This window comes from Chaetomium tenue (assembly GCF_020726465.1).
Source record: "Chaetomium tenue strain MPI-SDFR-AT-0079 chromosome Unknown F5144scaffold_3, whole genome shotgun sequence".
In the NCBI taxonomy this organism is placed as follows: domain Eukaryota; kingdom Fungi; phylum Ascomycota; class Sordariomycetes; order Sordariales; family Chaetomiaceae; genus Chaetomium; species Chaetomium tenue.
Window position 1 is genome coordinate 309555 of NW_027117331.1, and position 26555 is coordinate 336109.

A 26555-nucleotide genomic window follows, 5' to 3' on the forward strand; every position below is an offset into this window, starting at 1 on the left:
ACGGTACATAGCAGAGCCCACAGCGACGGAGCTACTCAAGGTAGCCAAACAACGACGGAGGACTACTACCAAAGCTCGTGACCAAATAATAGCGTGCTGGACAAAATGAGACAAGCCCCCATATCATGCCCCTTCCAATGACCCGTCATTTCGGTAATATGCCTGCATGCTGCGGTACCTCCCCGCCAAATGTTCAACGCTCGTTTTCAAGAAAAAGGCTTGGTCATCCGCAGACAAGTCAAACACGGCGCTCTCCAGATCCAAGACCATGATCTTCTCGTCGTTCACAAGCTGAAAGTTGGATAGATTGGGGTCGTCATGATGCACGCCAAAAGCGTGAAGTGCTCGGTAGCACGGCTGGAGCAGGGCTGATAGCTCCTCTAATCTCAGCGTTGCACCCTCGGGCGAAGAGAGGGAGACGCCTTCAAGATACTCTAGGATCAGGGCCCTGGTACCGTTGTAGTATAGTTTCCCGAAATATGTCGGGATAACCGTACCATACAAGGGCTTCAACCGATCGTACGCCTTGAGTTCCGTGTCAAACAGCTCCGCCATCATCATTTCCTCTTCGCCTTGTTTTTGTTGTTTGAGGACCACGCGATTGGGGAGAAACCATTCGGGAAATCTATTCCGGGTCCAGGACTGAATAAAGCCAGGGAGGAATCCGACGCAAGAGCTAATGAAGGTGGCTATAGTGGAGGGGTGAATATGCAACTCGAGAATATGTGGGTGGAGGTGGGAGAGGCAAATAGCGCAGGCGAAGATGTAGCGGGTTTTGAACCAGAAGTGCTTCTTTGCCGGTGAACGTTAACAAAAAAAGGTCGAAGTGGAGTCTTGCGTCTCATACTTACTTACAACCGATATTTTCGGAGGCTGAGAGTGGCCTCTGGGGGTCCCAAGCCGAGCAGCTGAGAGGCGGTAGTGCTCTGGCTCCCCAGGCCGTTTGTACTTGGGTAATTCGATTGCATACTTGGTACTAACCGGGGGCGAAGGCACCCCCGTATTCCCCCCTTCCATGGCAGTACGAATGCTTGACGTTTGGATGAAGACGGCTGATGACTTAAGTTGTTTTCGGTGGCCGTGTTAGGTTTACGAGGCGCGTGTAATTTTCGTATTTCGTTTCACGCGATTGGTGCTACTCGCGCCAAAAAGTGCCACATGCTGAGGTAATTGAGTGCTTCGTCCAGCCCCGGAGGCTGGTGCTTGGTGAATCCTCGCATTGTTGTTCGAAGCGACATCGTGTGCAGCCACCAACCCTGGTCTGTCATTCCCAACTTCGAAAACGACGATAACTGTCCAGCTAGTGGGCTAATTTTTGAATACCATTCACAATTGGACCTATTGCCGACAACCTTGGTTATATCTCTTACAAAAATAAATCCTAAGTTCTAAACGTACGCACCAATAATATTTATTATTCATACTCCGCTATGCCCTAGGGCGTGCCGGACCCTCTGCTATTTAGTGTACAGGAAAACCGTGCCCTCCCGGGCCAGGTGAAAAACCCCTACCAACAATCAAGGAACGATGCGTTCTGGTGAGTCTACGTATACAAAGAGAGGAGGCCTCCTGGCCTCCGAACGGGGGCGCTTCAGGCCGCCGTTTCCAGCTCGAGCCTCCTGGCCAAGCTGTACATCGGCAGCCTCCCCGAGTCCATCAGCCAGTCGAGGATCCTCCTCGCAAGCCGTGCAGTCGTGGGATTGATACAGTGTAGAACTGAGTAAAAGTCCCGTCGTGTCCGAATTCCAGTTCTCTCCCATCTTCGAGTCAACGGTGGGGCCAAACACCACACTACCAGGTGTTCGGCAGTCTCTCGTCCCTCGCCACACTCGCAGGCAGGCGTCAGAACCTCCGGGACTTCCCGTGTAAACAAGTAGTCCCGTAAGCCTATAGCAACATCACATGTCCCGGGATTCAGCCTGACATCGCCCGCTTGATCTTCAGCCAAAGGCTTGTTGCCTTTCAATAGAGGGGCGGCTGTAACTAACGGTTAAAGCAAGTTTAAATCAACGGGATTAGTTAAGTCACGATCTTTCAGCTTACCTATTTCCGGCGATTTGTGAAGAGCTGAAACCCAACCCTGTGACCTCCGTTTAATACATTATGTCATGGATGTTACTTTCTTTCCGCCATCGACACGATTTGCCCATTTCCCAAACCCACAATGGGTCAAAAAAGCCACAGCCCGCCTTCCGTGCCGGGTCGTCGGTCCTTCGAGTTCAAGTTTAGGAATGCAGGACATTTCCAGATTGCTCATCTAGTCCATGGTCCACGGATGCCGCTCAGCACAACCGTTTTTGGTATGCCGGAACAGGGCAGTGCGCGACGGGAACGTCTCTGTGCAATGCCAACATCGCCGGCGGACCCAGGGCACTTGCTCTGCCTCGACCTGGATTGGCGTCTTGGTCTTCTTCTGCCTCCGCTCGTCGCCGGGAGACGAAGTCTTGTAGTCCACGCTATTGGCGTCCTGAATCCGGCCCTCCATTCCGGTTTCCGACAGGACAAACTGGTGGTCAGCCTGTCTCTTCCGGCGCCACCGCGTATTGGGCCTGTGCTTAGGGTCGCGGAACTTGGGAAGCGCAACCGGCGGCTCCCCAATCTGGGCCATGATTGCGGCCGTCCGCTTCCTTTCGTCTGTGGTATGTGGACCCTTGAGGCGATGACTTTTGCTCTTAATCGTGTCCCCGGGGTAGTACGACTTGTACCAGATGGACAGCCGCTTAGAAAGGTGGGCAGCGCTCACCAGGCAGTCGAGATTGCCTTTGCGCAGTACTTCGATCGTCTCCGTCACAGCTTGGAGCGCGTCCCCAAACTTGTTTCGGTCAAATCCGCCGTCGGCTTTGCCCATCACTGGGTCGAGCTGGCAGACAACGAGAAGTTCGCTCGAGAAAGCCAGCCCGCGGGCGGCTTGGCCATATCTTAAAGACCTCCGCTCCAAAGTTGTGCGACAAGAGTCTAGCGTGTGAATCCGCAAGTGCGCCGCATACCAAGCAGTTGACTCCGCCTTGCTGTCGACTTGGATTTGCGTGTAGGCGTGGAGCGCGGCAATATCTGCCCGCGTAGGCCGGAGGCTCTTGACGACTCGATCCACCAGTGGCTTGTACTGCCTCTCAAACTGGTTGCGGTTGATGGAGAAATCTCTCTTCCAGTACCTGGCGCACGAGGTTCCCATGGTTAGCAACACCGGATGAGCATGGCCAACCATCCCCGCGACCATGTCCATCGTCTTCCCGCAGCCCATGCCAAGTGTCGCAATGAAATGGTACGGTTCCGAAGAATTCATCACGCGGATTAAACACTCGACTAAAGTAAGCAAATTGTCTGCTGGGCTTTTCAGCGTGGCCCGAAACGAGCTTCTCAGCCAATGGAGGAACACCCGGAGGAAGGTGGAACGGTTGGTACTCGTCCGGCCGGGAAACCGCACACTTAGCAGGGTCATACAGGTTCGCCAGATCATAATCGGGAATCCTGGATCATGGTGAGCGGTGGAAACCGCGCGGTCGAGCGCCTGGCGCAGTTGGCCCAGAAGGAAAAGTATCTTGCTGCCCAGCGGTGCTTGGCCAGAAATGACTGCCACGAGACCGTCGCACTTGTCGGACACCAGCTGCCACGAGGGCGAGCAACCCTCAGCGGTTAAAGTTGCGGCTGCGTTTGATCTGGATGTGTCGAAGGATTTCTTGACAAGGCAGTCGATGGCGTGGAGCATGGCGTGCTGGCAAGCGTATGGCTCCATTTCGCCAGATGGCCTGGGACTGATACGAGCTTGACGCAACTTTGCGATTAACCGTTTGTTGGCGGTGAAAAGAAAGACAGAGAGAGCCTCCTTTGCGTGGTTCAGGGATGATGCTGCTCGCACACGCTTTTTGGGCTCTATTTCATCCTCGCTTCTTTGGTTCTTGACAAAACGTCCAGACAAGGTTCTCGGTCTACAGGCACGGCCATAATACCGGACAACAGGACATCAGCGTTTCTTCCAGGCAAAATAGAAGAGCGACCAGAGTGGGGTGAAGGCTGGCAGGGACTTACGCAACCTGTTCCCCATACAAAGCCCACATCTCGAACGAAACTTCCTTCGCCGTATGGTTTTCGACAAGGTAGAAATGGGTGATGGTCTCCGTCCACGTAGTCCAGTCGATTCGAGCTTGTTTGTTCGCCTCGTGCGGGTTGTTCGAGGATGGTTGTGTCGTACCGGCTCTAGGCTCTTTCGTCTTTCTTGCCGCTGGAGCCCAGGGGACTCTCGGGTCGACCTTACGGGCGTGCTGCTGTTGCTTCGTAGCTCGGGGAGTGACTGCAATAATGGGTGCATTGATCGAGACTTGTGAATCGGGACGTGGAGCGACTGGAATATCAATGAGCGGGAGTCGAGAACCGCGAGCTGCTGTGAAAACACTCACGAGGGCGCAGGAACTCCATGGGTGCACTAGTGATGGCGGGAACCATTTCAGCCTTCAACAAGGCCTCACCGGTGTTGTGAGGAACATTGAGGAAGTTGGCCGTATTGCTGTCACCAACAGAAAACAATTGGGAACCACAGGTGGCTGATAGGACAGTGGTTGGCGGGCTGGTAGAGGGAGTGTGGAAGGGAAAAGCCACAAGGGCTGGCGAGATGTGTGTGGCATTGCTGGAATGTGGGTTCCCCTCCGCCTGCAGGCCCATGAGACTTTCAGAGAAGTCGTCCTCGTCAAACACGGACGGCTGCCTGGAAAATACCATGAGGGAAGTATCAAGGTGGGTGAAAGACTGAGAGGGATGGATGAGAAAAGGGGGCAAGTCGGCCATCATGAAAGATAAATGTTCAGAAGAGAAGCCATTCGAGACGGGAACCTGGTCGAATTCGGATTGCATGGTTGAGTATGTGTTGGTGGCGGGAAGACAGCGAAGCATTCAATGGTGAGCAATGAGATACAGAACTGGTTGATCGGGCATCTATTTATGCCAGACCTGAGCCTTTTCAACCTCGTGGCCATGTATATTGAATTGTCGCTCAACTTGGATTACGAGCTCAGATGGCCTCATTACCTAGGCAAACAGTCAAGTTGCATCTGCAACATGATGTGGCGGATTGCTTGGGAACTTGGATTGAACTGGTTCGGGAGGCAGACCCACAAAGCCTTGTTGACGAATGCGAATTATGAATGGATGATGCCCAACATCGGGGCTGTGGTATTGTGCAACACGAAAGGTTGATACTTGACCATGAATGGTCCGATCCTAAGTATCCTGACCTCCCGTGTCGGTATCTTTGGTTGTTCAGTATCCTACGCAAATCGTGCATGACGGACCGCTCATAGGGCCACGTGTGGCGGGGCTGCTCGAGACGGGGCATTCTCTTACCTTTGCACCGGTCCAGGGGTTTCAATTCAACGGCGAGGCTTCGTTCTGTCAATAGTGACAGTCCCGAGGGGGGGGGGGGGGTTCGTTGCGTTTACAAATATCACAGCAAAGACCCCGTTCACAATGACATTTCCCTGATCCACAACCCCCTTTCACACTGGTCCACTTTCATCCGTTCAACGTCCCCAGTTTCCTCTTTTGTTTTTTATCAGTGCAGAGTTATCAATTAACTTTCAAACAACCTCCTTGAACCCCCTTTGCCGCCACCATGAACGGCGTCGTCCCTGGGATGTTCGGGCAAACCGCCGAGGCCATAAACACCAGCAATACCGGTTCCACGGAGTGGGCTCAATCCAGGATGGACGGGACCCAGGACCTAATCGACGAACGACAAGTCGCCTTGTTCGACGTCTTCGACCAGCTGTCCCGGCTCGGCGGCACTGAACGCCTCGAGCCACCCCAGTTGGTTGTGGTCGGCGACCAGAGCTGCGGCAAGAGCTCTGTTCTCGAAGCCATTGGACGTTTTCACTTTCCCGTCCATGCTGGTCTCTGCACTCGCTTTCCAACGAAGCTCATCATGCGGCGCGCCGTCACGGAACGGACCGAGCTGTCGATCGAGCCCGGCAAGTCACGCTCTGACGACGACCGTGCAAGGTTGCTTCAGTTCCACGAGCGACTGTCAAGCCCGGACGGGTTTGCCGAATTGATGACAAAGGCGTCCCGCGAGCTGGGAGTGCTGCCGTCACCTACAGGCGGGGGCGTCTCTGGAGGCTTTACCGACGACGTCTTGGTGGTCAAGAAACAGGGACCGAACCTGCCACTGGTCAACCTCATCGACCTACCCGGTATCTTCCAGGTGGCGAGCAACGAACAGGGCGAGGAAGGCAGGGAGACAGTGAAGATGCTTGCCAAGGAACACGTGAAGAACAAGCGAAATCTGGTCCTGCTCGTGGTTAACGCCGGGGGCAGCTTGCACAGTCAGCTCGCACCCGGGTTCATTCAAGACATTGCCAAGAGCGACCCGAGTCTTGCGGACCGGGTGATAGGGGTGATTACGAACCCCGACCGCGTCCAGTTTCACGAGGAGTACGTGAGGATCTTGAACGGTTCTCTTACCTCGTCTGACTTGAAGATCTTGCGATGGCACGTGGTCAAGAACCAGGCTAAAGACGAGCGGGGCGAGACTTTGGAGCAAAGGGATGTTGGGGAGGCGGAGTTCTTCCACAACGAACCGGACTGGCGGGGCGTGCCGGATTCTCAGAGGGGCATCAGTGCACTCAAGGCAACCATCAAAGAGGGATTCTGGCTCCATACAAAAACCTCTCTTCCTGGCCTCATCTCTGAGGTCGAGACCAGAATCGGGCGAGCCAATGCCCGAGTGGTGGCCCACGGTGAGGGGAGAAACACGGATCGGGCTCGTCTGCAATATCTCCACGCTATCGCCAATATTTTTGAAACATATATGCAGCAGGCGTGCCTGGGGATCTACCAAAATAACTGTAAGGAGCCGCACAGAGTCGGTGAGACTTGTGAAAAACACTTCTTCCCAGCATATGGGAGTGAGGGGAGCGAGGCCGGAGACAGAAACCTGCGTGCCACGGTTAGGGCCCTCAATAGGGCCTTTGCGTCCACAATGGGCAAGTATGGGAAGACTACGGTGATCATGGAAGAGGGGGACAAATCCGACGGAGAAAACTGGGATGACAGCGGCGAAGGCGAAGATGGGGAGGAACTCACGGCCGGCGGTGGCCAGAGCGAGAATGAAGACAATGACGGCGGGGGCGGTGCCCCCCGAGACCAGTCCCGAGACGGCTCCGAGGCAGATGACCCGTCCAGCAAGAGCAGCGAGGCAGAGGTTGCGGAAACGTTTCCGACCCAAGCTATCTTGGAGCAGTATTACACGCCCGCCGTACCAGACGTTGTTGAGCGCGGCGCATTCGAAATATGGGTGGCGACGCAAAGTGTCTACTGGGGGGGGCGCGGTCCCAGCGGCGCGGCGAGCGAGACGTCGTACCACGGCCTCTTTGAGCACCAGTCTAGAAAGTGGGCGGCGATTTCCGAGCAGCACCTCGCGGCGGTTTGGAGGTTTGTCGACGAGTTTATCCAGGTTGCCCTCGCCGCCGCCTGCCCTAACGAGCATGTCCGTTTGGCCTTGCGCGCCCACATCGTCGTCCCAAAACTCAAATTGCTGAAAATGGCGGCGGCTTGCACCCTTAAAAACGTTCTTCAATGTCATGCGAGGGGCAATACTGGATTTTACGATAGCTTCCTTGATGCCCACCATATACGGCAACAGTCAGCCACCGTCTCAAGCAGTCTACGTCCGGTTTTTCAATCCTTGTGCAGTTGGTTGGCGGAGAATCTGGGATCTTTGGATGGTCTCAACGCCTCGGATATTTTGCGCAAAGTACTAGATAAGTTTGCGGCCTGGCTAGGCCGGAATTTGAGCGTGTCGCTGGCCGCCGGACTTATTCGACCAGACCTGCTTCGTGGCGTTGAGGCTGCTAGCAGTTTATTCGACAAGCTGACCGACAGGGCGTCTCGCCGTATAGGAAGCGGGGACGGGACCAAAACCCAGCGAGCTTTGAGGGTAAACTTACAACATGCGGCAAGCTTGATCCTCCACGCTGACATGTACTACGAGGTGAGTAACGCGGTTCGCGCGCTTTCCTTTGAACCAATAAGAGAAGAGCAATATTGACTCAGGTCATCGAATAGACGAGTATGATGGCGTTTGTCGGCTACGTCAATGCCCTCGTAGTCGAAAATGGCATCCTGAACGAGCTGCCGAGCGCCATCCTCACGCAGGCCCACATTGTCGAGGCAGAAGCGTCACTGCTCGAGAAGATCGCGGGGGAGAGGCCGTCAGATGCCATGGAGCGTGAAAAGGACAACGACGAGCTGGCGGCGCTGAAGGAGGCGCTGAAAACTCTGAACTCATACAACGACGGATACGTAGGCTGACCGCGTCTACTGTTCAATCTCCTCTGACAACCTGGGAGTTTTCTGGATACGCCTTGCGGAGAAATAGATAAACTGAGAGGGACGCTTATGAAGACTCCTACACAAGAATAATTATTATTCATACTCCGCTATGCCCTAGGGCGTGCCGGACCCTCTGCTATTTAGTGTACAGGAAAACCGTGCCCTCCCGGGCCGGGTGAAAAACCCCTACCAACAATCAAGAAACGATGCGTTCTGGTGAGTCTACGTATGCAAAGAGAGGAGGCCTCCTGGCCTCCGAACGGGGGCGCTTCAGGTCGCCGTTTCCAGCTCGAGCCTCCTGGCCAAGCTGTACATCGGCAGCCTCCCCGAGTCCATCCCCGTTCCTTTAACCACCTCAACCTACACAAGAATAACTGCCAGTGACTGGAGTCTTAGTCATGTCAAATGTGGTAAGATGTCTCCAGCCAACAGAGGTCACTGAACGAAAGCGTGAAGCGTTTTTCGGGTTGAAAGGTCGCGCAGTGGAGTACAAAATAATGGTTCGGGGTTGAAGAACAGTGGATCTGAACTCCTGGCGGCTGACGAGTCGCCCCCAGGCTTTTCTTGGGCCGTGCGTGCCTACCTCTCTGTAAACAGGCATGACGGCACTTGATCATACCTACCCGTGCTTCAATTTACTGCCGCCATCCTGGCCCTAATCCTAATTTCAAATTTTCAACAAAAACGCTCTCGCTGATTCTTTGATTAGGGGTAAAAGCTGGCATCGCCAACTTCGTCATTACCATTAAACAATGGGAATGGCCAGTTATATGACTCCCTTCAATCCCAATTTTTACCGTCGCCCTCTGCTTCGTCACGGCTTTTCGCTTATGTTTTCAATGCGCCGGATTCTGACTTCGCCAACGACCACACCGAAGATGCGCAGGCTCTTCAGCAGACTAAGCCAGCACCTTAATCCCAGATGCCAGGTTCAAATTCTTTCAGACTTGCACCTTGAGGTGGGGAAACAATATTCGACGTTCAAATTTCCTGCATCCGTACCGTTCCTGATCCTAGCGGGAGATATCGGCCGCATGATCGACTATGACGAATACCGCAGTTTTCTAGAATCCCAAGTGTCACGTTACAAGAAGGTCTTCTTGGTCCTCGGAAACCACGAGTTCTACGGTTTAGGATATCAATCCACGATCGACGAGGCGCGACGCCTCAGCCAGGAACCGTCGCTGTCGGGCGGATTAGTGCTACTGCATCGCGCCAAGTGGGATGACCCCGACTCTGACCTGACCATCCTCGGGTGCACCATGTGGTCCGCCATCCCAGAAGTGCAGTATGGCATTGTTGAGGCCAAGATCAATGACTTTAGAATGATCGACCAATGGACCGCACAGCGACACAACGCCACTCACGAAGAGGAAGTGGCCTGGCTCCGGGAACAAGCGCAACAGGTCAAAGCCAGCGTGCCCAAGAGGCGTCTTCTCATCGCCACCCACCACGCGCCGTGTATCGAGGGGACAGCACGGCCGGATCAAGTCAACGGCCCTGTGAATCGGGCCTTCGCTACGGATCTGGTGCAACAAGAGGGATGGGAAGGCGTCAAGAACTGGGTTTTCGGGCACACGCACTACTCATCGCGGCTGTCGCGGAACGGGATTGACTTGGCCTCTAACCAGCGAGGATATGTGCTTCCGGGTAGACCGATGCGTCCGAGAGAAGGCGGGAAAGTAATGAATGGAGAAGCGTTTGATCCTGAGTTCGGTGTGGCTGTATAATAGACGAACATCAACATCTCCCAGCCAGGTTCCCGCCCTGTTCTCAATCGCCGCGAACCTTGAGCAGCTCGAGTGCGCTTCGCTTGATGTAGGGCAAACTGGAAAGTGAAGTGCTCCTACCGATGCTGCTTTCATCGAGTAATACAAACGATGTTGCACCACAGTAGTCCTGATCGAACGTCAAGCTTGCAAATCTTTTCTTACATCCACCCTCCATACCAAACGCCCACAAGTCATCGTATTTTATGAGACCAAACACACTATTAGTTTAACTAATGGAGATCCTATGATTGAAGTCCCACTAACCTGACACTAACCTCATGCTATCACCATTACCCTGGTCTAGAAAAGCGAAATACTCCCCCAGGTCAAGTACCGAGTTCACCCCAGTACATGTTCTCATCCCTGGATGCGAACCCGGCTCTTGCGAGTAAATCCGCAACCTCCCAGCGGCCCTCCTTCTTCGCAAGCTCGATAGAGCTGTCATAGCCTGACAACCCCGCGCGTTCACATCTTGCCCCAGCACTAAGCAGTAGGTGAACCATGTCAAGCCGGCCATGCTCCGCTGCGCCATCCAATGCCGTCCGCCCATTCTTGACAGCAGGCTCCGCGTTCAAGTCGGCTCCGCGGTCCAGAAGCAGAGCAACCAATTTGATGTTGCCCTGCATTGCAGCCCCTTGGATGGCGGTCAATCCGCCGTCGAAACCAGCTTTGGCGTTGACATCGGCGCCATTGTCGAGGAGGTAGCCAACTAAATCCATGTTGGCTCGTTGTGCGCTGCAGGCAGCCTGCAGGGCGGTCCTCCCTAAGTCCAAACCCGCGGGAGCGTTAATGCCCGCGCCCCTTTTGTGCAGCTCCCTGACAAGATCAAGCCTGCCCCTTTCAGCCACGGCTTGAACTGGTGTTCGTGCCCCTGATGTGTGTGGGAGCTTGGCCTCATTGACGCGGGCCCCCTTGCTCAAAACTAGACGGACAAGATCATCCTCGGCGGACCTTAGGAGCAGTATGGTCAACAACGAGTTCCTGCGTAGGGCTCCCCGGATAACTTCCGGGGCGTTGACCGGCGCCCCGTTCTCTAAAGGATAGCTGAAAAACTCTGATATCTGTAACTCCGCTGCACAGGATGCCCATTGTTCCAAGACTGTACCAAAACGATTGCCACGGAGACTGGAGAAATCGAGAAGAGCACCGTTCTCTACTAGAATTTTAGCGATCTCCAAATCCGCCCTAGAAGCCGCCTGATGGATAGCGCGCGAGCCATCACGTCCTACACCATTGACATCGGCGCCGTGCTCTAATAAAAGCCGAAGCGCGAGCCGGTTTTTGGTGCATGCGGCAACAGCAACGAGACACCACCCGTCACTGTCATAACCCGCGGCGGGGGCTCCGGAATGAAGCAGAAGCCTCACGGCATCCATGTTGTTTTCCCAGATAGCTTCCCCCAGCCCAATTGATCCCACAGCTTGAAGGTCGAGCCCACTCGCTATCAAATACCTGAGAGAGCTGAGGGTCTCCTGGCGGCTCGTAGCCGAGATTATAACCGCGGGTTTATTGATGTCTGCGCCCGCATCTATGAGACGCCCCACCAGGTGGATGTCCCGAATCGCTTGGATGAGGGGGAGTTCGTCTTCATACTCCAATGTAGGAGTGTCGGGATGAACGTTGAAGTCGAGCAATACATCTATAGCCATGTCGTCGCTGTTGTGGCGGATAGCGCTGCTTAATGCGTTTTCCAGGAGCGTCGTCCGCTTTCTGCCATCATCATCATCACCCGCTCTTTGCTCTAAATAGGCTTCGAGTTGGCGACGGCCAGCGCGGGCAGCGCTGATTATTCCGCTAAGAGTAAGGTGACTTTTGTGTGTCGAGCTTCGTGCGAGGAGTAGCCGATACGTCTCAGTGTACTCGTAGCCCATTAGGTATGCGTAATCGAGCACGGGAATGAATGGGCCCGACCAGTCCGACCCATCCCAACCTTGGTTGTCTGGTATCGTGGCCGTGTCAACTGTTGCTCCACTCTCAAGCAGCATTGATACGCAAGAGACATTATTGTTCTCAACTGCGGCCGAGAGTGCCGTTTCGTGAGAGTCTCGATAGGGGCGGTCAACCTCGGCACCCGCCTCCAGTAGAATCTTTAGGAACTCCAGATCTTCCATTTCAACTGCAGAAAGCAGTGGCGTCCATTCACCGTCTCTTCCATTGGGATCCGCGCCAGCCAGTACAATGCGTTTGGCCATACCTAAACGGCCACGGTTGACGGCGGTCTGTAAGAGAACCCCACCCTCAACCCCCGACAAGCGTTCTTGGCGGATTCCAATGTCAAGAAGAAAATCTAGGGCTTCATGATCACCCCTCTTAACAACGTCCTTGAGAAGCATCTCTGAGGCCGTATGAGCCGTTGAGGTTTCAATGCTTAGAAGCCGTCTCAGAAGGGTTCTGGGAGCATGGTTCTTCATGACCGCCAACAGCCACTTCAGTTCTAGTCCAGCCAGGCCCCGTTCGCGATCAAGCCGAATGACACGGCTATGAGTTGGCCGATGGAAGAGCCTCCTGAGAAGGACGGAATCAACTGCGAATTCCGCGTCTCATCGACCGGAAGGTAAACCGAGAGACTTTGCTCCAAAGAGGACGCTTGGACGGCTCCAAAAGTGAGTCCATCTAGTATTTGCAAGGGAAGTATTGACGAGTCAAGATGTGTAGAGTGGATAAGATCGTAAATAGTGCGCCGGAAAAGAGACCAAGGGCTCCCATTAAAGTGCAATGAGAACGGAGGTCGGGCTGTAAGACGATCAGGGAGGCCGATGGGCGGAGGGGGTGATGACCAAAAGCTTCGCGGGTAGGCGCCTCCAAATGATAGAAGTTCGTCGGTAACCCGAGGGGTACGGGTATCAACACAATACGGGGAAAGCTCCGGGAGCATGTCGACCTCTCCAAATGATGGAAGTTCATGAGGAAACCGAGGGGTCCCAAAGTCTAAACCGTCCAGAGGGAATTCCAAAGGCATGGCGGCCATTCCTGGGGATGGGAATTCATTGGTGAGCTGAGCTTCAAGCTCTGGCATGCCTAGAGAGTTGAGTGCATCAGCAGTAAGTCTTCAACTATATACCTAAAGAGGTGGAACTCATATCGGAAGCCCGGGGGCCACGTACTGGTTGAGCTGCCGGAATTACTGGGGATGGCAACAAAAGCCACATCCTGACCATCGGCCAAGGCACCAGTCCCCTGGCCTATTTCGAAGGGATCGGTGCTTGTATGATCTAGGCGGAAGTCCTGTGCCACGTTTAGAACGGTCGCTTCAGTCGAGGCTCTTGGTGTCGTAGAAATGATGCCAACAGGGGTTGCCGATCTGCTGTCTATGAATTTGGCCCGTCAATAACAGAATGGTCAATTTAAAACAACAAACATTAGGTACATACCACTCACCATGGGCGTCGTCCAGGCTCTCTTCAAACTTCGAAGAGCGGCGACTTGCTCAATTCCGGTTGATGTGAATTGCGCACCTCCCAACCCGAGGCCGGTATCTTTTCCGCTTTCGCTCTGACGCTTTCTGGTACTGCGTCCCACAGGGTGGGCAACTTGGGTACTGGAGTTCTTACGCCAGCCCCACGTTGCAAACTGACGTTTGTATGCGCTTATGCTAAGGAACTTTTAGTTCTTATCAACCCAATAAGTACCAACCGCCAAACAGACCACTCCTACCTTGGCGCGAACCTGTATTCATCCTTCAGAATCTTCGCTACATCCCTGAGGGTTCTATCTTCGTCCAGGTATAGCTGCTTCAGCAGAGGTTGATGCTCGCCCCAATTCAAAGAACCGTACTTGGACCGGCGTGACGCAACAGCCATGTTTCGGTGAGAATAAGATCGGTTCAGCCAGGTCAAGGCAGTGTAGTGTGTAACAGAATTATTAGAAATCTCCATGGACTAGGACCGACAAAAGGCTTAGTTTGCATACACTGGCGGGCGAGGTTGGAGCGGGTAGAGTTGGATCGCGCACCATGCCGTTCATGTTCCGAGTTCGTTGTAATGGAGCACAAGGCTACCGGGCGCCGAACACACCAGACAACAACACGGCAGCCACAAGCCGCGCAAAGTCCATCAGGCCATAAGGCACATTCGCATGAGATTTGAAGTTCGTTAGGCAATTAGGCAGCGCCGTGGGTAGTGATGGTCCAATCAAAAGCCCATAAAAAGTACAGCAAAAGGTACCATACAAAAAGTACACCAAAAAGTGCATCAAAAGTCCAAGAAACAGTCCACCAAAAGTTTACAAGAGAGCACTTGACGATGAAATATAAAGGTACCTTGCCTAGGGTAGCTTACCTATTGAAGGGAGGTGATCCCGGTGGGCAGTAATGGGTTTGTTTCCCCCCAATCGTCAGTTACAAGGCACCCCAGCGCTGCTTCTCCGTTTGGCTGCATGTACATGGGCCTAATTTACATAGGTATCCAGTCCTGAGCTAGATCATCATGATTGAGTGTTCGAAACATGACACGCACGACGCGGCAAACAACGCAAGTATACCATTTTATTACCCTGGATAACCATAAGTTCCTGTATTTTTCACGCCATGGATTCATCAGGACCACTAACACTAACACCCCAACAGCCTGAGTCTTTGCCTTGCGAAAGCTTGAACGATAGCATGCAAGGTTGTTCGTTGTCTACCGGACATGTATCATCACTTTCTAGTGGTGGGAATCTCAACAAAACGAAGTCCTCTAGCAAGGCAACCTCGGCGGCGCCAATGTTGGAGCGTTGGTTAACCGAAACGGCGAAAGATGAGCCATGGCACATGCATTGGGTTGATGAGGCGTTCAAGAAAAGCGAATAAGGATCGGGGTGGCCCGGTGGGTTGCGATGGGGTTGGAGCATAGTCGTTTGGAGTGAACTGGAGCTGCGATGTCTGAAGTTTGTTATAGGTATCCTACTTCGTTGTAACTTGGAGAACAGATACGTGCATCTTGTCTGAGAATTAGCAGTCATGTCCTGTAATCGGACCCATGCGCCGTCGTCCTTCGCTGGCAAGTTGACAAGATCGCAACCACTGGCTGCAAGGATGCGTGAGATTGGCTGAACAACTCGCCAAGGGCGTTCTGTTGCCGGATCCGCATTGGGACGACGACTAGATGGCAACTGTCTTCAACAATGACTGGTGGTTGAATGAAGGTTGAGCTGGAGGTAAAGAATAAATGGGCCCTACCTAATCCACAAAAGCTTACCGAGTTAATCTTGACCCCACTTCCGCACCTCTGCGCAGCCGCGCTTGGAACTTGGGACTTCGAAGTTTCGAGGGTTACATCAACAACCCGATCCCAGCAAGGCGCACGAGGGATTTTGCTTGTTCACCACCCGGCGACTCAGGGCGGCCAATCGTCCAACCGCCCGAACCCTCGTCCCTGACATACATTGCGACGAGGCTTCCTCGACGGATTGACGCCGCAGGGATTTTCAGCCCTAGGGACGGCTTTAAATGAACAACGTTTGACATTGATGTCAGCATGGTAATCGCAGTCTTGCGCTGGCAAGTGGCGGGCTTGAAGCTGAACGGCGCTGGCTGCAGAGCAAGGAAATGACGGATTAAACGGGGGGTCGGATTGGTGCGACCTTTCTCCGCGGTCCGTCAGGGGACAAATGAGGGCGCGAGCTGGTGATTGTATGCTTAAGCCAAGGAGTTGTAATTGCAACCCTACCGCGAAGAAGCTGTGCAGCTCGGGTCATAGGCCCTCCCAGATGGAGGCACTGCCGCGGATGATCCCTGTGCCGTCTTACCCTCAGGGCCCCTGCCGAACCGCCACAAAAGGTACTGCTGTGCGAGGGGAAGGCCTGGGCTGTGGTCCCCAGACCCAGACGAATCCTCCGATATCAAATCAATAGCGCTCAAAACGTTGGGATTCCCCAACTCGCAGAAAGTCGAACGCCACCAAGACTATTTGCGTCTCGGTGCGATCCCCATCGGACGCCACAACCCACATACCCCGGATCTGAATACAGTTGGTACTTAGACCCCAGACGACGAGGACGGATTGAGAAAGCGTTTTGACGTTACTCGATATGGGGAAGCCACCGTTCGAGATGGGGGGGCGCCCGGCCGACGAGAACCTGCCAGAGGCGGTTCAGCGGCCGCCAATGGCGAGCTCAACGCCGCTGCCAGAAGTAGTGCCTGATTCATCACCAGAATTCGCTCAGCCACGCCACTACATGGAGACAGACAAGTATCCAGTGTATTACGACACCGCGCCAAAATTTCCACACGACCCGCAGACGCCGGGGGTGCAAGGGATGCCCTCGCCCGGGTACCAAAGCCACCAACCATGGACCGACGCCGAGCACTCGGTCAGCATGATGAGCCCCAACAGCGCCCTGCCGTGGCAATCGTTCCCTCCTGGCGACGACCAGCAGACATATGTTGGTAGCGAGCCGCCGGCGCCCGAGAAGCGGATCTGCGGTCTCCGCAAGCGCCTCTTTATCATTATTGCCGTGATTGTCGCGCTCGTAGTCGTGGGGGCGGCCGTCGGTGGCGGCGTGGGCGGGTCCATGGCCGCCAGGCAGGGGTCGTCAGACGGCGCCGAACCAGCCGAAACGAGCTCGGCGTCATCAAGCAGGTGAGTCTTCATCATGGCAGCCATAGCCCCCGTGCGATTGACCCTAGCTAACATGACCAGCAGCGCAACCGGCACCAGCACCGGCACCGGCAGCACCACCACCACTCCCACACCATCCTCAACCACCTCCAGGGGCCCCGACCTGCCCACGCCGACCATCTCATTCCTCAGTAACCAAACGGATAGGACCTACAAGGGGTACGCGCTCCAAGCCTATGAGGACAATGATTTTGAGGGCAAAGCGTCCCCCATATTCTGGGACGAGGGCTTCTACGATTTGGGGTTCGATGCCACAAGCTGGATTTGGATCCCCAACGACTTGGATGCCTGCGTGACCTTTTGTGCCAACAAAACAACGGAGACTGGGTACGCCTGCATGCCCCAGAGGAAGCACGCCACCAAGAACAATATACCGTTCAAACGGGTGTTCCTTTGGCGGGGGGCTTGGAGAAAGGATGGGACGGTTGAGGAGATGTCAACGAAGTGTTCATAGGCGGGAACCGAGTGGGCTTTATGACAAGCGGGAGTACATGATCTTGGGTAGGGTTTTGGATTGCTTTGTTTCTGGATATGATTTGCGGATGATACCTTCAAGTTGATATTAAAACGGACAGACAGTCACACAGGCATGGCCGGCTTTTGTTGATTGGCGTAGGGGAGTACTGTTTTGGGCACTTGGATCGGGTATTAATGATTGATGCGTCACGCGAGATAGAATTGTTCACATTAACTTGATTGAGTAGTGAGGTTGATACGCATCTCTTCTTTTATGTCCGAGGTGCCGAGTAACCCGGTAAGAGGAATCCTGCACGTGGTTTGCTCGTTGGGACATGCAAATCCCACGTGGCAACCTCTGGGCTCACCCAGAAGCCTTTAACTGTCACAGTCACACAGCATATGGGCAGCATGGGAGTCAAGGGGGGGGGGGGGGAGGGGGGAGGCTACGACGGTATAAGCGGGCTAACCCGGTACCGAGTATCGAGGGTCGCACACAGTTTGTTCACATTCCGAACAGGAACAGGGGACGGGATCCGAGCCCGCAAAATGTAGTCGAGTAGCCGTCCCCTACTACAATAACACTAAGAACTAGTGAGCTATCCTTCTTGTCGGCAATAACCCTTCCAAATGTCCCGGTCTAGGCTTCAGAGAACAGTAGAGCCAAGTTTTATTAGCTGTAGCCTGTAGGTCAAGATTTACACCACATGCTCGTCCTTCATATGCAATGCCAGTCGATAAGACAAACCCAAACGCCGCACCCAGGTATTAGACATGTGAAGCAAGAAAGTCATACGCCTTGAGAACGGCTTTCCATCCATCCGACTGGGGATCACTGCTCAAGTCACAGATATGCGGGGCCCCGTCAAGGAGCACCAATTCGGTGGCCAGGTGCTGCTCGGCCATGACCTGATGCGTCCTCTGGCTCTGCTCCCACGGAATCAAATCATCAGCCGTGCCGTGGATAAAAAATGTCGGTACGTGGTAACTCCCGTCTTGGATATGGGCGAGCGGGCTGGCAGCCCTGATGGTGTCAAGAGATGGCTGCGCCAGCTTGCTCCAGTCCTCCACTCCAGTCTCTTTTGCAGCGTTTTTGATGCTCGGCAATCCCTTCAGAATGACGGGAAGCGTCTGAGCCTTCCAGTTGATATGGAGGACGATGCGGCAGCGCGCGTCATGCCAGCTGCGCGGATCCGCGATGGGCTCCTCCCATGCTCCTACCATGTCGTAGTTGGTAATTGGCTCGTCCCGGACGCCCTCGAGGACGTTGTACTGCTGCCCCTTGTAAGGAGCACCGTTAGGTTGGATCGGGTTCTGCCACCACTTGTCTTCATAGTCTGTCGGGGCGTAGAAGACAATCATGGCCTCAGGAGGACGCAGTCCACGCTGCGGCGCCGTCCAGCCCAGTGACATGGCCAGCTGACCGCCCGAAGACCAACCGACTACCGCCACTCGAGTTCCGTCAATCTGTAGCCCAGGGTTCGGCAGCTTGATTCCGGGCAACTGGTTACGAGCCCAATCGAGAGCGTCGCAAACGTCAACCATGGCTCCCTCTATCAAGGGAACTTCAGGACAAAGACGATAGTCCAGGCTGATGGGTAGGAAGCCTTTGCTAAGCAAGAGGCGCGTCTGGGCGGGTCGGATGTCTTTTCTGCTAAAGAGCATGTGGCTCCCTCCGTGTATCATCAACGCTAATATGGTCAGTTACCAGGAGTTGAAACCAAAATGGGCAAAGGCGATGCTCACTTACCAACCGGCAACTTTCTATCCGACGGCACCTCACCTTCCAATGGGTAGTAAATGTCGGCGTGGATGTCCAGATTCCCAACTCTCTTGTAGACGACAGTCTCCATGGCCGCCTTCACCGGCTTCTCCGGCACCGCCTCGCCCTGGCCAGGAAACGCCGCAATGACCCTCACTGTCTTAGCCTCCGGGCTCGCCCCATCGCTCCACGAGACGTCTCCAAACCCGGCACTCTTCATTTTCCTCTCCCAATGCCTCTCATCCGCCAGCGCATGCTTCCTCCCGTCTTCAAACACCCACCACCCCTCAAACAGCCCGACCACAATGTCCAGCCAGTACATGTTCTGCGTGATCTCAATCAGCCCCAGCGCCCCGTCCTCCCTCAGCATCTGCCTCGCGTGTCTGAGCGACACCTCCAGGTCGCGCGCAGCATGGATGCAGTTGGTGGCAATGACGGCGTGGAACGCGCCCTTGTACTCCTCCTTGGGCTCCTGCTCAATATCTAAAACATCAAAGGCGAGCCCGTCCTTGTTCTTGAACCCCTTGGCCGCGGCGTTAACCAGCGACGCGCTGAGGTCGGTGAAGACATACTCGAACTCGATGCCCTCCCGCCGGAGCCGGTCGACAATGTACCGCGTGGTGCCGCCCGTGCCGGCGCCGATCTCGAGGATGCGGAACTTTCCCCCGTTTTTGCCTTCACTCGCGCCGCCTGTCGAGTTCGGAACGCCTTGACGAGAAAGTCGCCGAGGACGAGGGCCGGGGTGCGCAGCAGCGGCCAGAACTCGTACATCTCCTCGAGCGTGCGCTTGGTCTCGCGGTTGCCGAAGACTACCTGGATGCCCTCCTTGTCGCCGCGCAGGCAGGCGGCCATCTCGGAGCCCACCGCGCGGACGAGCTTGAGCACGCTGGCGTGCTGGGGGTGCAGGTCGATGATCTCGTGGTAGATGGTCTCGGCGGGGGTGGGGTCGAGGGGGGCCGCGGTCAGGGTGAACTTGATGTCATCGGCGCCGCTAGAGGGGCTTCTGGTAATCAGGCCGCCGTCCTCTAGGGCGCGGTAGAGCTGGTGCACGAGCTGTCTGTGCTTCGGGTGGGATTCAACGACGGGGACACGGTCACCAGGCTTGAGGCTTGCAAGCTTGCAACCCAATTCCGCAAAGGCTTCGACGATGTAGGCCTCGACGAGGCGTGCCTGGTGCTGGTAAGCGTCCTCCCAAAAGTCGACTGCCTGCGTCGTCTTGGCGTGCTGGTCGTAGTTCAGCCGGGTTTCTTCGAAGGCATCACGCGCTGATATCAAGGTCGGAACATCTTGTTTGGAGGGCTTGGGCTCGTCCACTGATACGATGGATGCCGGCGTGGCTGTTCCTGGTTTGTTATTGGACGCCTCGGTCCCCACGTCTGAAACCCCTGAATCGATGTCGTCGCCCCCCGTGCCAACCCCTAGCTTGTCATCGACGTAGGCCGCTAGGGCGCCCACATTCGGGAAAAACAGGAAGCTGGGCAGGTCAATGGTCAGACCCAGGCCTGCACGAATGTCGTTGAGCACCTCGGTGGCCATGAGAGAATCGATTCCGAGATCGTCCAGACTCGAGTCGTCTCTGAGCTCCGCAACCGGGACGTCTGTGACGTTGGACAGGATCTGGAGGAGCTCTCGGCGCTTTCCGACCGGCCTCGCTGACCGCACCTGTGCAGTCGCAGCGTTCTGAGGTTGGCCAAGCAAATGAACGGAATTATCATGGATATCGTCGGGGAGGTCATCATCCTTGGCCGGTGTCTTCTTGGACGTATTGGCGGACTTGTTGACACTCTTCAGGATCCGACCGAGTAGAGTGCGGGACATTCTTGAGAAGCGGAACCCGAACGCGGCCATAACCATCTTCTTCGTCCTGGCGTCAAAAACGTAGGCGTCGGACCAAGCATCCGTCTCCCCACCCTCGCTCATGGTCGAATACACCAGCCATTCCCCGGCGTCGGGATCGAACGACCCGCCCAGCGCAATGTGCTCTATCTTCCCGCAGACTAGTACGTCCTCGGTGCTCGGGTTGTTGAAGTAGTTGACCAAGAATCCGGCGAACTGCATGAAGCTGTCGGTCATGGGTGTGTCTACAAGCCGCTGGTCGGCCGGGTCTTCTGGATCTGGCCTAATCCTCACCTTGCCGGCTGCTTCGGAGCCCACGCAGGCCACCTGCTTGATGCCCTGGAAAGGCTTGTCGTAAAACACGACCGTGTTGAAGGCTCGGTAAATGTGGCTGCCCTGCATCGTTTCGGCGTCGGGGTGATTCAGGACCTCTTCGTATCTACGGTGACCCGTCAGGGTCTCATAGCGCTCAAAATCTCGCGCCTGCTGGGCGTCATCGCGCTTCTTGAGACAAACCCTGCCGGTGGAAACCTCAAATGGCTCTGTACTCGGGACGTCGGCGGGCCGGGTGGTGATAGAGAATGACCAGGTAGGCGGGGCGTCGTTGAGTTTCGTAAGCACGAGTGAGATGCTGGTGTTGGTGTCTTGACCGATCGGCGACCTCATGTGCAGGTCGTCCACGGTCGGCACGTATGTAGTCCCCTGCGTATCATCCTGAAGTAACAAGGCTGCGCGGGCAACAACCTCGAAGTACAGCGACGCCGGAGCAAGGGTCTGTCCGCCCATGACATGGCCGCCCAGCATTTTTTTGAAACGCTCTGCGTGCGGATCAATTTGGAACACTGCCAGGCTGTTGGCCTTGTCCTTGGAGTGTATCAAGGTTAGAAGCTCATGCGTTTGCTCCTCCTCCTTCACCACCTTCGCTGTTTCTTGTTCCTTTAGTGCGCTTCTTGCCCGGAATGGGAGCCAGTGGTGGGTCTTTTCAAACTGGATGGGAGGGATGCTGAGAGCATCGTAACCTGACTTCTGACTTCTGTGGAAAGGCCAGTATTGAATGGCGTATCCCTTCTTCCACAACTCTACAGTGACGTCGACGAGTGACTCTTGCGCCTTAGCCGATGTTAACTGGGGAGAATGGAATGTGTGCCCCTGCGGGTCTGCCACAGAACCCCTGGCGAGCTTCATGACCGAAGAGCCGCGTCCTGCCTCAATCCATGTGCACTGGGGAAATTTAGCGGCAAGCCTTTCGATGGCCTGTTGGAAAAAGACAGGTCGTCTTGTGTGCTGTGGGACGATGCGGAAGTCGGGCTCCGAGTTGCTCTGGAACTCATCGGTTGTCTCAAGGTGGATGTTCGGGTGCCGCCATTCCAGCTCTTCGGCGAGGGATGCGAGATGTGCCAGCATGGGTTCCGTGAACTGTGAATGGAAACCATTGGTGACATTAAGCTTCTGGGTGCGGACGGAAGTCCGAAGGTGAGGCGTGTCGGCAACGTGCCGCTGTAGGAATTCGATGGCCTCGGAAGAACCCACGACAACATGGCTTGTGGGACCGTTGTAGCACGCAATCTCTGCATAGAGGCCAGCATCAATCAAGGTACCGACGATTCCGTTGACCGTCTTGCGATCGGCCTGCAGAAACAACATGGAACCTGGCTCGAGACCCCAGTGCGTTTGCATGAGGGAAGCCCTCCCCGATACCAACTTCAGCGTGTCGGCGAGCGAAAGCGCACCGGAGATGCACAGTGCCGTGAGCTGGCCGAAACTGTGCCCAACGACCGCGTCGACCTTGAGCCCGCAGTCGATCCACGCCTTGGCCGAGGCATATTGGACTGCGAAAAGAGCTGAGTGCAGAGTCACCAGGTTGCCCGGCGGCGTGGACTCGAACACGGTGGGGAAGATGCTCTCCAATCCGACCGAAACAAGAAGCCTGTCAACAGAGTCGAGGTGATTGCGGAACACCAGTGATGACCAGTAGACATCCTCTGAAACACCAATGAAGTCGCTCTCCTGGCCTCCAAACACCAACACCACGGGATGGGACGCTGGCGATGTGCTTGTGCTTAGTATCGTGCTTGAGCCACCCGCGACTTCTTCGAGCTTGATCTCAAGGTCTCTAACCGAGCTTACCGTCGTGGCTACGGCGTGTGGGAGTTGATGGTTGCCTCTGTCGGCAAGATGAAAGGCGACTGATGGTAGAAGATCCGCTTCAGATTCAGCCTCGGCCTTTTTGAGCCAACTCAACAGCTTTTTGCTGTATTGAGAGAGGCTGTTGGCAGAGCCGGCTGAGATGAAAAGCGGGTATCTGGAAAGTCGTGGAGTATTAGTGGGTGCGGCGGAACGAGAAGATGGCTTCTCGCGAAGCATCACGGCCGAGTTGCTGCCAGCCGCACCGTAGCTGTTGACCAAGGACAGGAGGGTGGGGGCCTGCCAGGGCATGATCTCTCGGGGAATTTCCATACGGTACTCGTCGAACGCTGGGATCTTGGGGTTCAGGGACCTGTGGCTCGCTTGCGCCGTTATTTTTCGATGTCTCATCATCAAGAGAACCTTGATGAGACCAGCGACACCAGCAGTTGCCTCGGTATGACCGATATTCCCCTTGATAGAGCTGAAGTGGAGGACGGAATCTCGCTTAGGCCCGCCGAATGCGTCGCGGATACTGGTGACCTCGATAGGATCACCGACCCCAGCTTCACGGAAACAAAGTGTGAGTCTTCATAAACGCAAGTAATGGATGATGGGGACAGGGCTGTGACTCACTTCCAGTTCCATGGGCTTCAATATAAGAGACATCTTCTGGCTTCACCCCGCTGAGCTCCATGACCTTTGATAGAGCTTGACCTGCGAGCCCGAGTGCGGCGCCGTAATCTGGCTAACGTTGTGATTCTGGTTCGCGGCAGACCCGACAATGACGCCCAAGATATTGTCGTTTTCCTTAACGGCGTCCGCGAGCGGCTTGAGAACCACGACGGCCACGCCTTCGCCTCGGCAATAACCATCAGCATCAGCGTCGAACGGCTTGCATTGCCCAGAGGGGCTCAGAAAGCCGGCGGCTGCGAGATTTTGATAGTCAAAGGGACTCGAGATGACGTTGGTGCCCCCAGCAACGGCCCGAGAGCATTCGCCGGACCATATGGCTCGGCAGGCTGTGTTGATGGCAACCAGGGAAGATGAGCACGCGGTATCGATCGTCAGGGACGGGCCGGTCCATCCAAAGTAGTGACTCATGCAACCGCTAAGGTAGCATCTGGACGTTCCAACCGTGGCGTAGGCGGTGCCGGCGTGGCAAGAGAGGTTGTCATAGTAGTTGTTCATGACCGCACCAATATAGCAGCCGTAGTCGAGCGGTTCCGAAGACGCCGAAGGGCCAAAATAGCTCGCAGACTCCAATGCTTCGTACACAACCTCGAGCAGGATTCTTTGTTGGGGATCCCACGCGACGGCCTCGCGGGAAGACTTTTTGAAGAACTTGTGATCAAAGGCGTCGGGATCGTTCAAGAAGTTCCCCCACCATTGCGTCTTCGCATGGTCTCCGGTGTGCGGCAGATCAAGCCGCTCAACAGGCGCAGGCCGAACCATGGTTTTGCCCTCCAGGATCAGATCCCAGAGCTCATCGACCGAGTCCGCGCCGGGGAATCTCCCAGCCATCCCAACAATGGCGATCGAATGGGAGGGATACTGGGACAAATCTGCCGACTCCTCGCCGTCGTGGCTACCGCTAATGCCATTGATGGTACCACTGGCGCGGCCGTTCAGCTTCGGCTTCGACGCCTCCAGGAAGTCGCCCAGGCTGAGGATGTCAAGGCGCGCGTCTTGGACGAGAGATGCCGGAATGCAGCCTCCGGATCCCGCAACAGCAACGGTTCGGTTGAACTTGGGAAGCTGCTCGACCGAAGACGCCACGGTGGTGTACCAGTCAGCCCGGTTCACGAGGGCGTTCTCCAGGGCGACCCGAGTCAACGAGCCCGCCGTGATAATCTTGCCATCGGCGGTGTTGCGGACGGGGCTGCGCAGTGCCTTTGCATCCGGGAATTCCAGCTTCCCGGAGACTTTGACCAGTTCCATGAGCTTGCCCACCGCACCGGCGTGGCCGGCCGTGTGGAACCGGCCGTAGACAGGGACCTCTTTCGTGCGCAGCTTGTGCTCACTCGCCGTCTCCGTTAGATTGTCACGGTAGGCGGCCTTGAGAGTCACAGTGACACTCGCATCGTCTTTGACACTCGATATATACGCCTAGCGATGACAATTAGAACATGCTAAAACTGTGCTTGCGTAACGAGGCCGTTTCAACGGAAAGCAAAAGGGACTCGGTGTTTTCTTACATCAGGGATGGACCGGATGATGTCCTCGACGTTAGTCTGAACGTATCCGTCTCTCCATCTCAGGGCAACGGCCAGAATCTCATCGTCCAGGGCATCATGGTCCACGTAGGCTCCAATACACACGGCCAGGCGAAGCGCGACAGCGGCGGAAGCACCGATGTCAAATTCACTCTCTGAGGTTGCCACGGCAATGGCACTCAGCAAACCGACGCAGAATCCCTGGATTCCTCCACCGCCGTTGGTGCTGGCCAGGACCTCGCGGTGCGAGTCTTTGCCGAGTTGTCCGAGGTAGCGAGTGTACTGCGTGATGTGAAGCAGGACGGTGACCGCAAGGGCAGAGTGGCTCGGTGCCTTGCTCTCTTGGAAAGGCAAGGAACCGCCGTCTTGGATCCATTGCTTGCTTGAGATGGCGCAGGTGTTGGTGGCAAGTTGTCGACTGCCTCCTTCAGAGCAGAGAGCCGGGGATTGTCTACCAGCTCTTGGCGAACCTCGTGAAGGGCCTGCTCAGATGGGAATCCTGTCTGAGACCCAAAGGCCAGGAGTGACGGGAGGCTAGCCATGCTGGACGGAGGTATAGAGGAGGGTTGAACTTCAGCGGAGTAAGGTTGATGTTGAATGAGTCTGAGAAACCGCAGAGGTCTTGAGTACTACAACTCAAGTTTCGCGATCCAGAGTAGCGAGGGAGATACTGGGGGCTTTATATAATCGAAGGCCGGGCTGCCAGAGCCGAGTAGGATTCTTCTCGCATATGAGAACCATGTGAACGGCACAGTCAATCCATGTTTCTCGTACGATGCATATCAGAACATTTGATCTCTTTCTTAGGAAGATAAGCTTGTTTTTTTAACGGAACGCTACGAACTGGTAAGCCGCTATTGAAGATACTCAAGGGAATCAGATGGGAGTCGTGCTTGGACTCGGGCCGCCTCGTCCAATTGCTCGTGACTGCCACCTTACCGCCGCATACCGAGTCCAAAAAACGGTTGACAGGTCGCCCGTTAAGCTAATATCACCTCGCTTAAAGAAAAGTAGCAGCTCCAGGTTAGTGAGCGGGTGGGTAACGGTATCTTGCCGGCTTGGAACCTCTAATCCGCTCGATCCATAGCCCGATCCTTCCCTGCAGCTGACAGCCAACGGTGCCTCGGAAAGTGGTTCTTCTACTGTTCTGAGGAAGGAACATCATCAACAAAATAAGCGGTTCAGGAGCGTGAACCGAATAGAGAGGGTTTGTTGCCGTAAGCTAATATATTCCGGCTCGTGGATATCCGCTTTGTACCGCTACCCATGTGCTCCTCACAGTCCACCGTTTGATGGTAGTTACTCATTTCCCAGTTGTGCTACAAAAAAGAAAGATTTATTGTAGGCTTGATGATGACGTGCTATCACAGGAGTGTCTGGAACTCAATGGTTGCAATGCGCGAGTACACCCGGTACTCAACGTCACCTCGGTGATCGGTCTGAGGATGGTTGAAAGGATTCCACTTGCACC

General features: G+C 55.1%; 8 protein-coding genes across 8 annotated transcripts; 3 read left to right on the forward strand and 5 right to left on the reverse strand.

The window, feature by feature from the left end:
• Positions 1–19: 19 nt before the first annotated feature.
• Positions 20–1085, reverse strand: F5144DRAFT_159242 (uncharacterized protein). The gene is made up of 2 exons (XM_066782517.1): positions 856–1085; positions 20–792 (listed from the first exon to the last, which is right to left on the reverse strand). Exons 1-2 carry the CDS (start codon positions 1015–1017, stop codon positions 124–126), a joined length of 831 nt encoding a protein of 276 aa, XP_066644135.1. The 5' UTR covers positions 1018–1085; the 3' UTR covers positions 20–123.
• Positions 1086–2257: 1172 nt separating this feature from the next.
• F5144DRAFT_619366 (uncharacterized protein) lies at positions 2258–4884 on the reverse strand (the record flags this gene model as incomplete). The annotated part of the gene is made up of 3 exons (XM_066791966.1): positions 2258–3926; positions 4027–4375; positions 4422–4884. 3 exons carry the CDS (start codon positions 4882–4884, stop codon positions 2258–2260), a joined length of 2481 nt encoding a protein of 826 aa, XP_066644136.1.
• Positions 4885–5429: 545 nt separating this feature from the next.
• On the forward strand, positions 5430–8375 carry F5144DRAFT_529028 (P-loop containing nucleoside triphosphate hydrolase protein). The gene is made up of 2 exons (XM_066786896.1): positions 5430–7978; positions 8053–8375. Exons 1-2 carry the CDS (start codon positions 5603–5605, stop codon positions 8296–8298), a joined length of 2622 nt encoding a protein of 873 aa, XP_066644137.1. The 5' UTR covers positions 5430–5602; the 3' UTR covers positions 8299–8375.
• A 332-nt stretch (positions 8376–8707) lies between these two features.
• On the forward strand, positions 8708–10179 carry F5144DRAFT_565613 (Metallo-dependent phosphatase-like protein). Its single transcript, XM_066788503.1, has 2 exons — positions 8708–8729; positions 8877–10179. Exon 2 carries the CDS (start codon positions 9072–9074, stop codon positions 10047–10049), a length of 978 nt encoding a protein of 325 aa, XP_066644138.1. The 5' UTR covers positions 8708–8729; positions 8877–9071; the 3' UTR covers positions 10050–10179.
• Positions 10180–10417: 238 nt separating this feature from the next.
• On the reverse strand, positions 10418–11467 carry F5144DRAFT_591179 (ankyrin repeat-containing domain protein; the record flags this gene model as incomplete). The annotated part of the gene is made up of 1 exon (XM_066790235.1): positions 10418–11467. One exon carries the CDS (start codon positions 11465–11467, stop codon positions 10418–10420), a length of 1050 nt encoding a protein of 349 aa, XP_066644139.1.
• Positions 11468–13204: 1737 nt separating this feature from the next.
• Positions 13205–14073, reverse strand: F5144DRAFT_159280 (Clr5 domain-containing protein). The gene is made up of 3 exons (XM_066782518.1): positions 13746–14073; positions 13470–13683; positions 13205–13399 (listed from the first exon to the last, which is right to left on the reverse strand). The coding sequence occupies exons 1-3, from the start codon at positions 13964–13966 to the stop codon at positions 13328–13330; spliced, it is 507 nt and encodes a 168-aa protein (XP_066644140.1). The 5' UTR covers positions 13967–14073; the 3' UTR covers positions 13205–13327.
• Positions 14074–15817: 1744 nt separating this feature from the next.
• F5144DRAFT_565617 (uncharacterized protein) lies at positions 15818–17572 on the forward strand. The gene is made up of 2 exons (XM_066788504.1): positions 15818–16651; positions 16715–17572. Exons 1-2 carry the CDS (start codon positions 16101–16103, stop codon positions 17142–17144), a joined length of 981 nt encoding a protein of 326 aa, XP_066644141.1. The 5' UTR covers positions 15818–16100; the 3' UTR covers positions 17145–17572.
• A 342-nt stretch (positions 17573–17914) lies between these two features.
• Positions 17915–24809, reverse strand: F5144DRAFT_644046 (BcPKS19, polyketide synthase; the record flags this gene model as incomplete). The annotated part of the gene is made up of 7 exons (XM_066792834.1): positions 17915–18837; positions 18897–19566; positions 19623–22841; positions 22872–23434; positions 23505–23568; positions 23622–24433; positions 24482–24809. The coding sequence occupies 7 exons, from the start codon at positions 24807–24809 to the stop codon at positions 17915–17917; spliced, it is 6579 nt and encodes a 2192-aa protein (XP_066644142.1).
• Positions 24810–26555: the final 1746 nt, after the last annotated feature.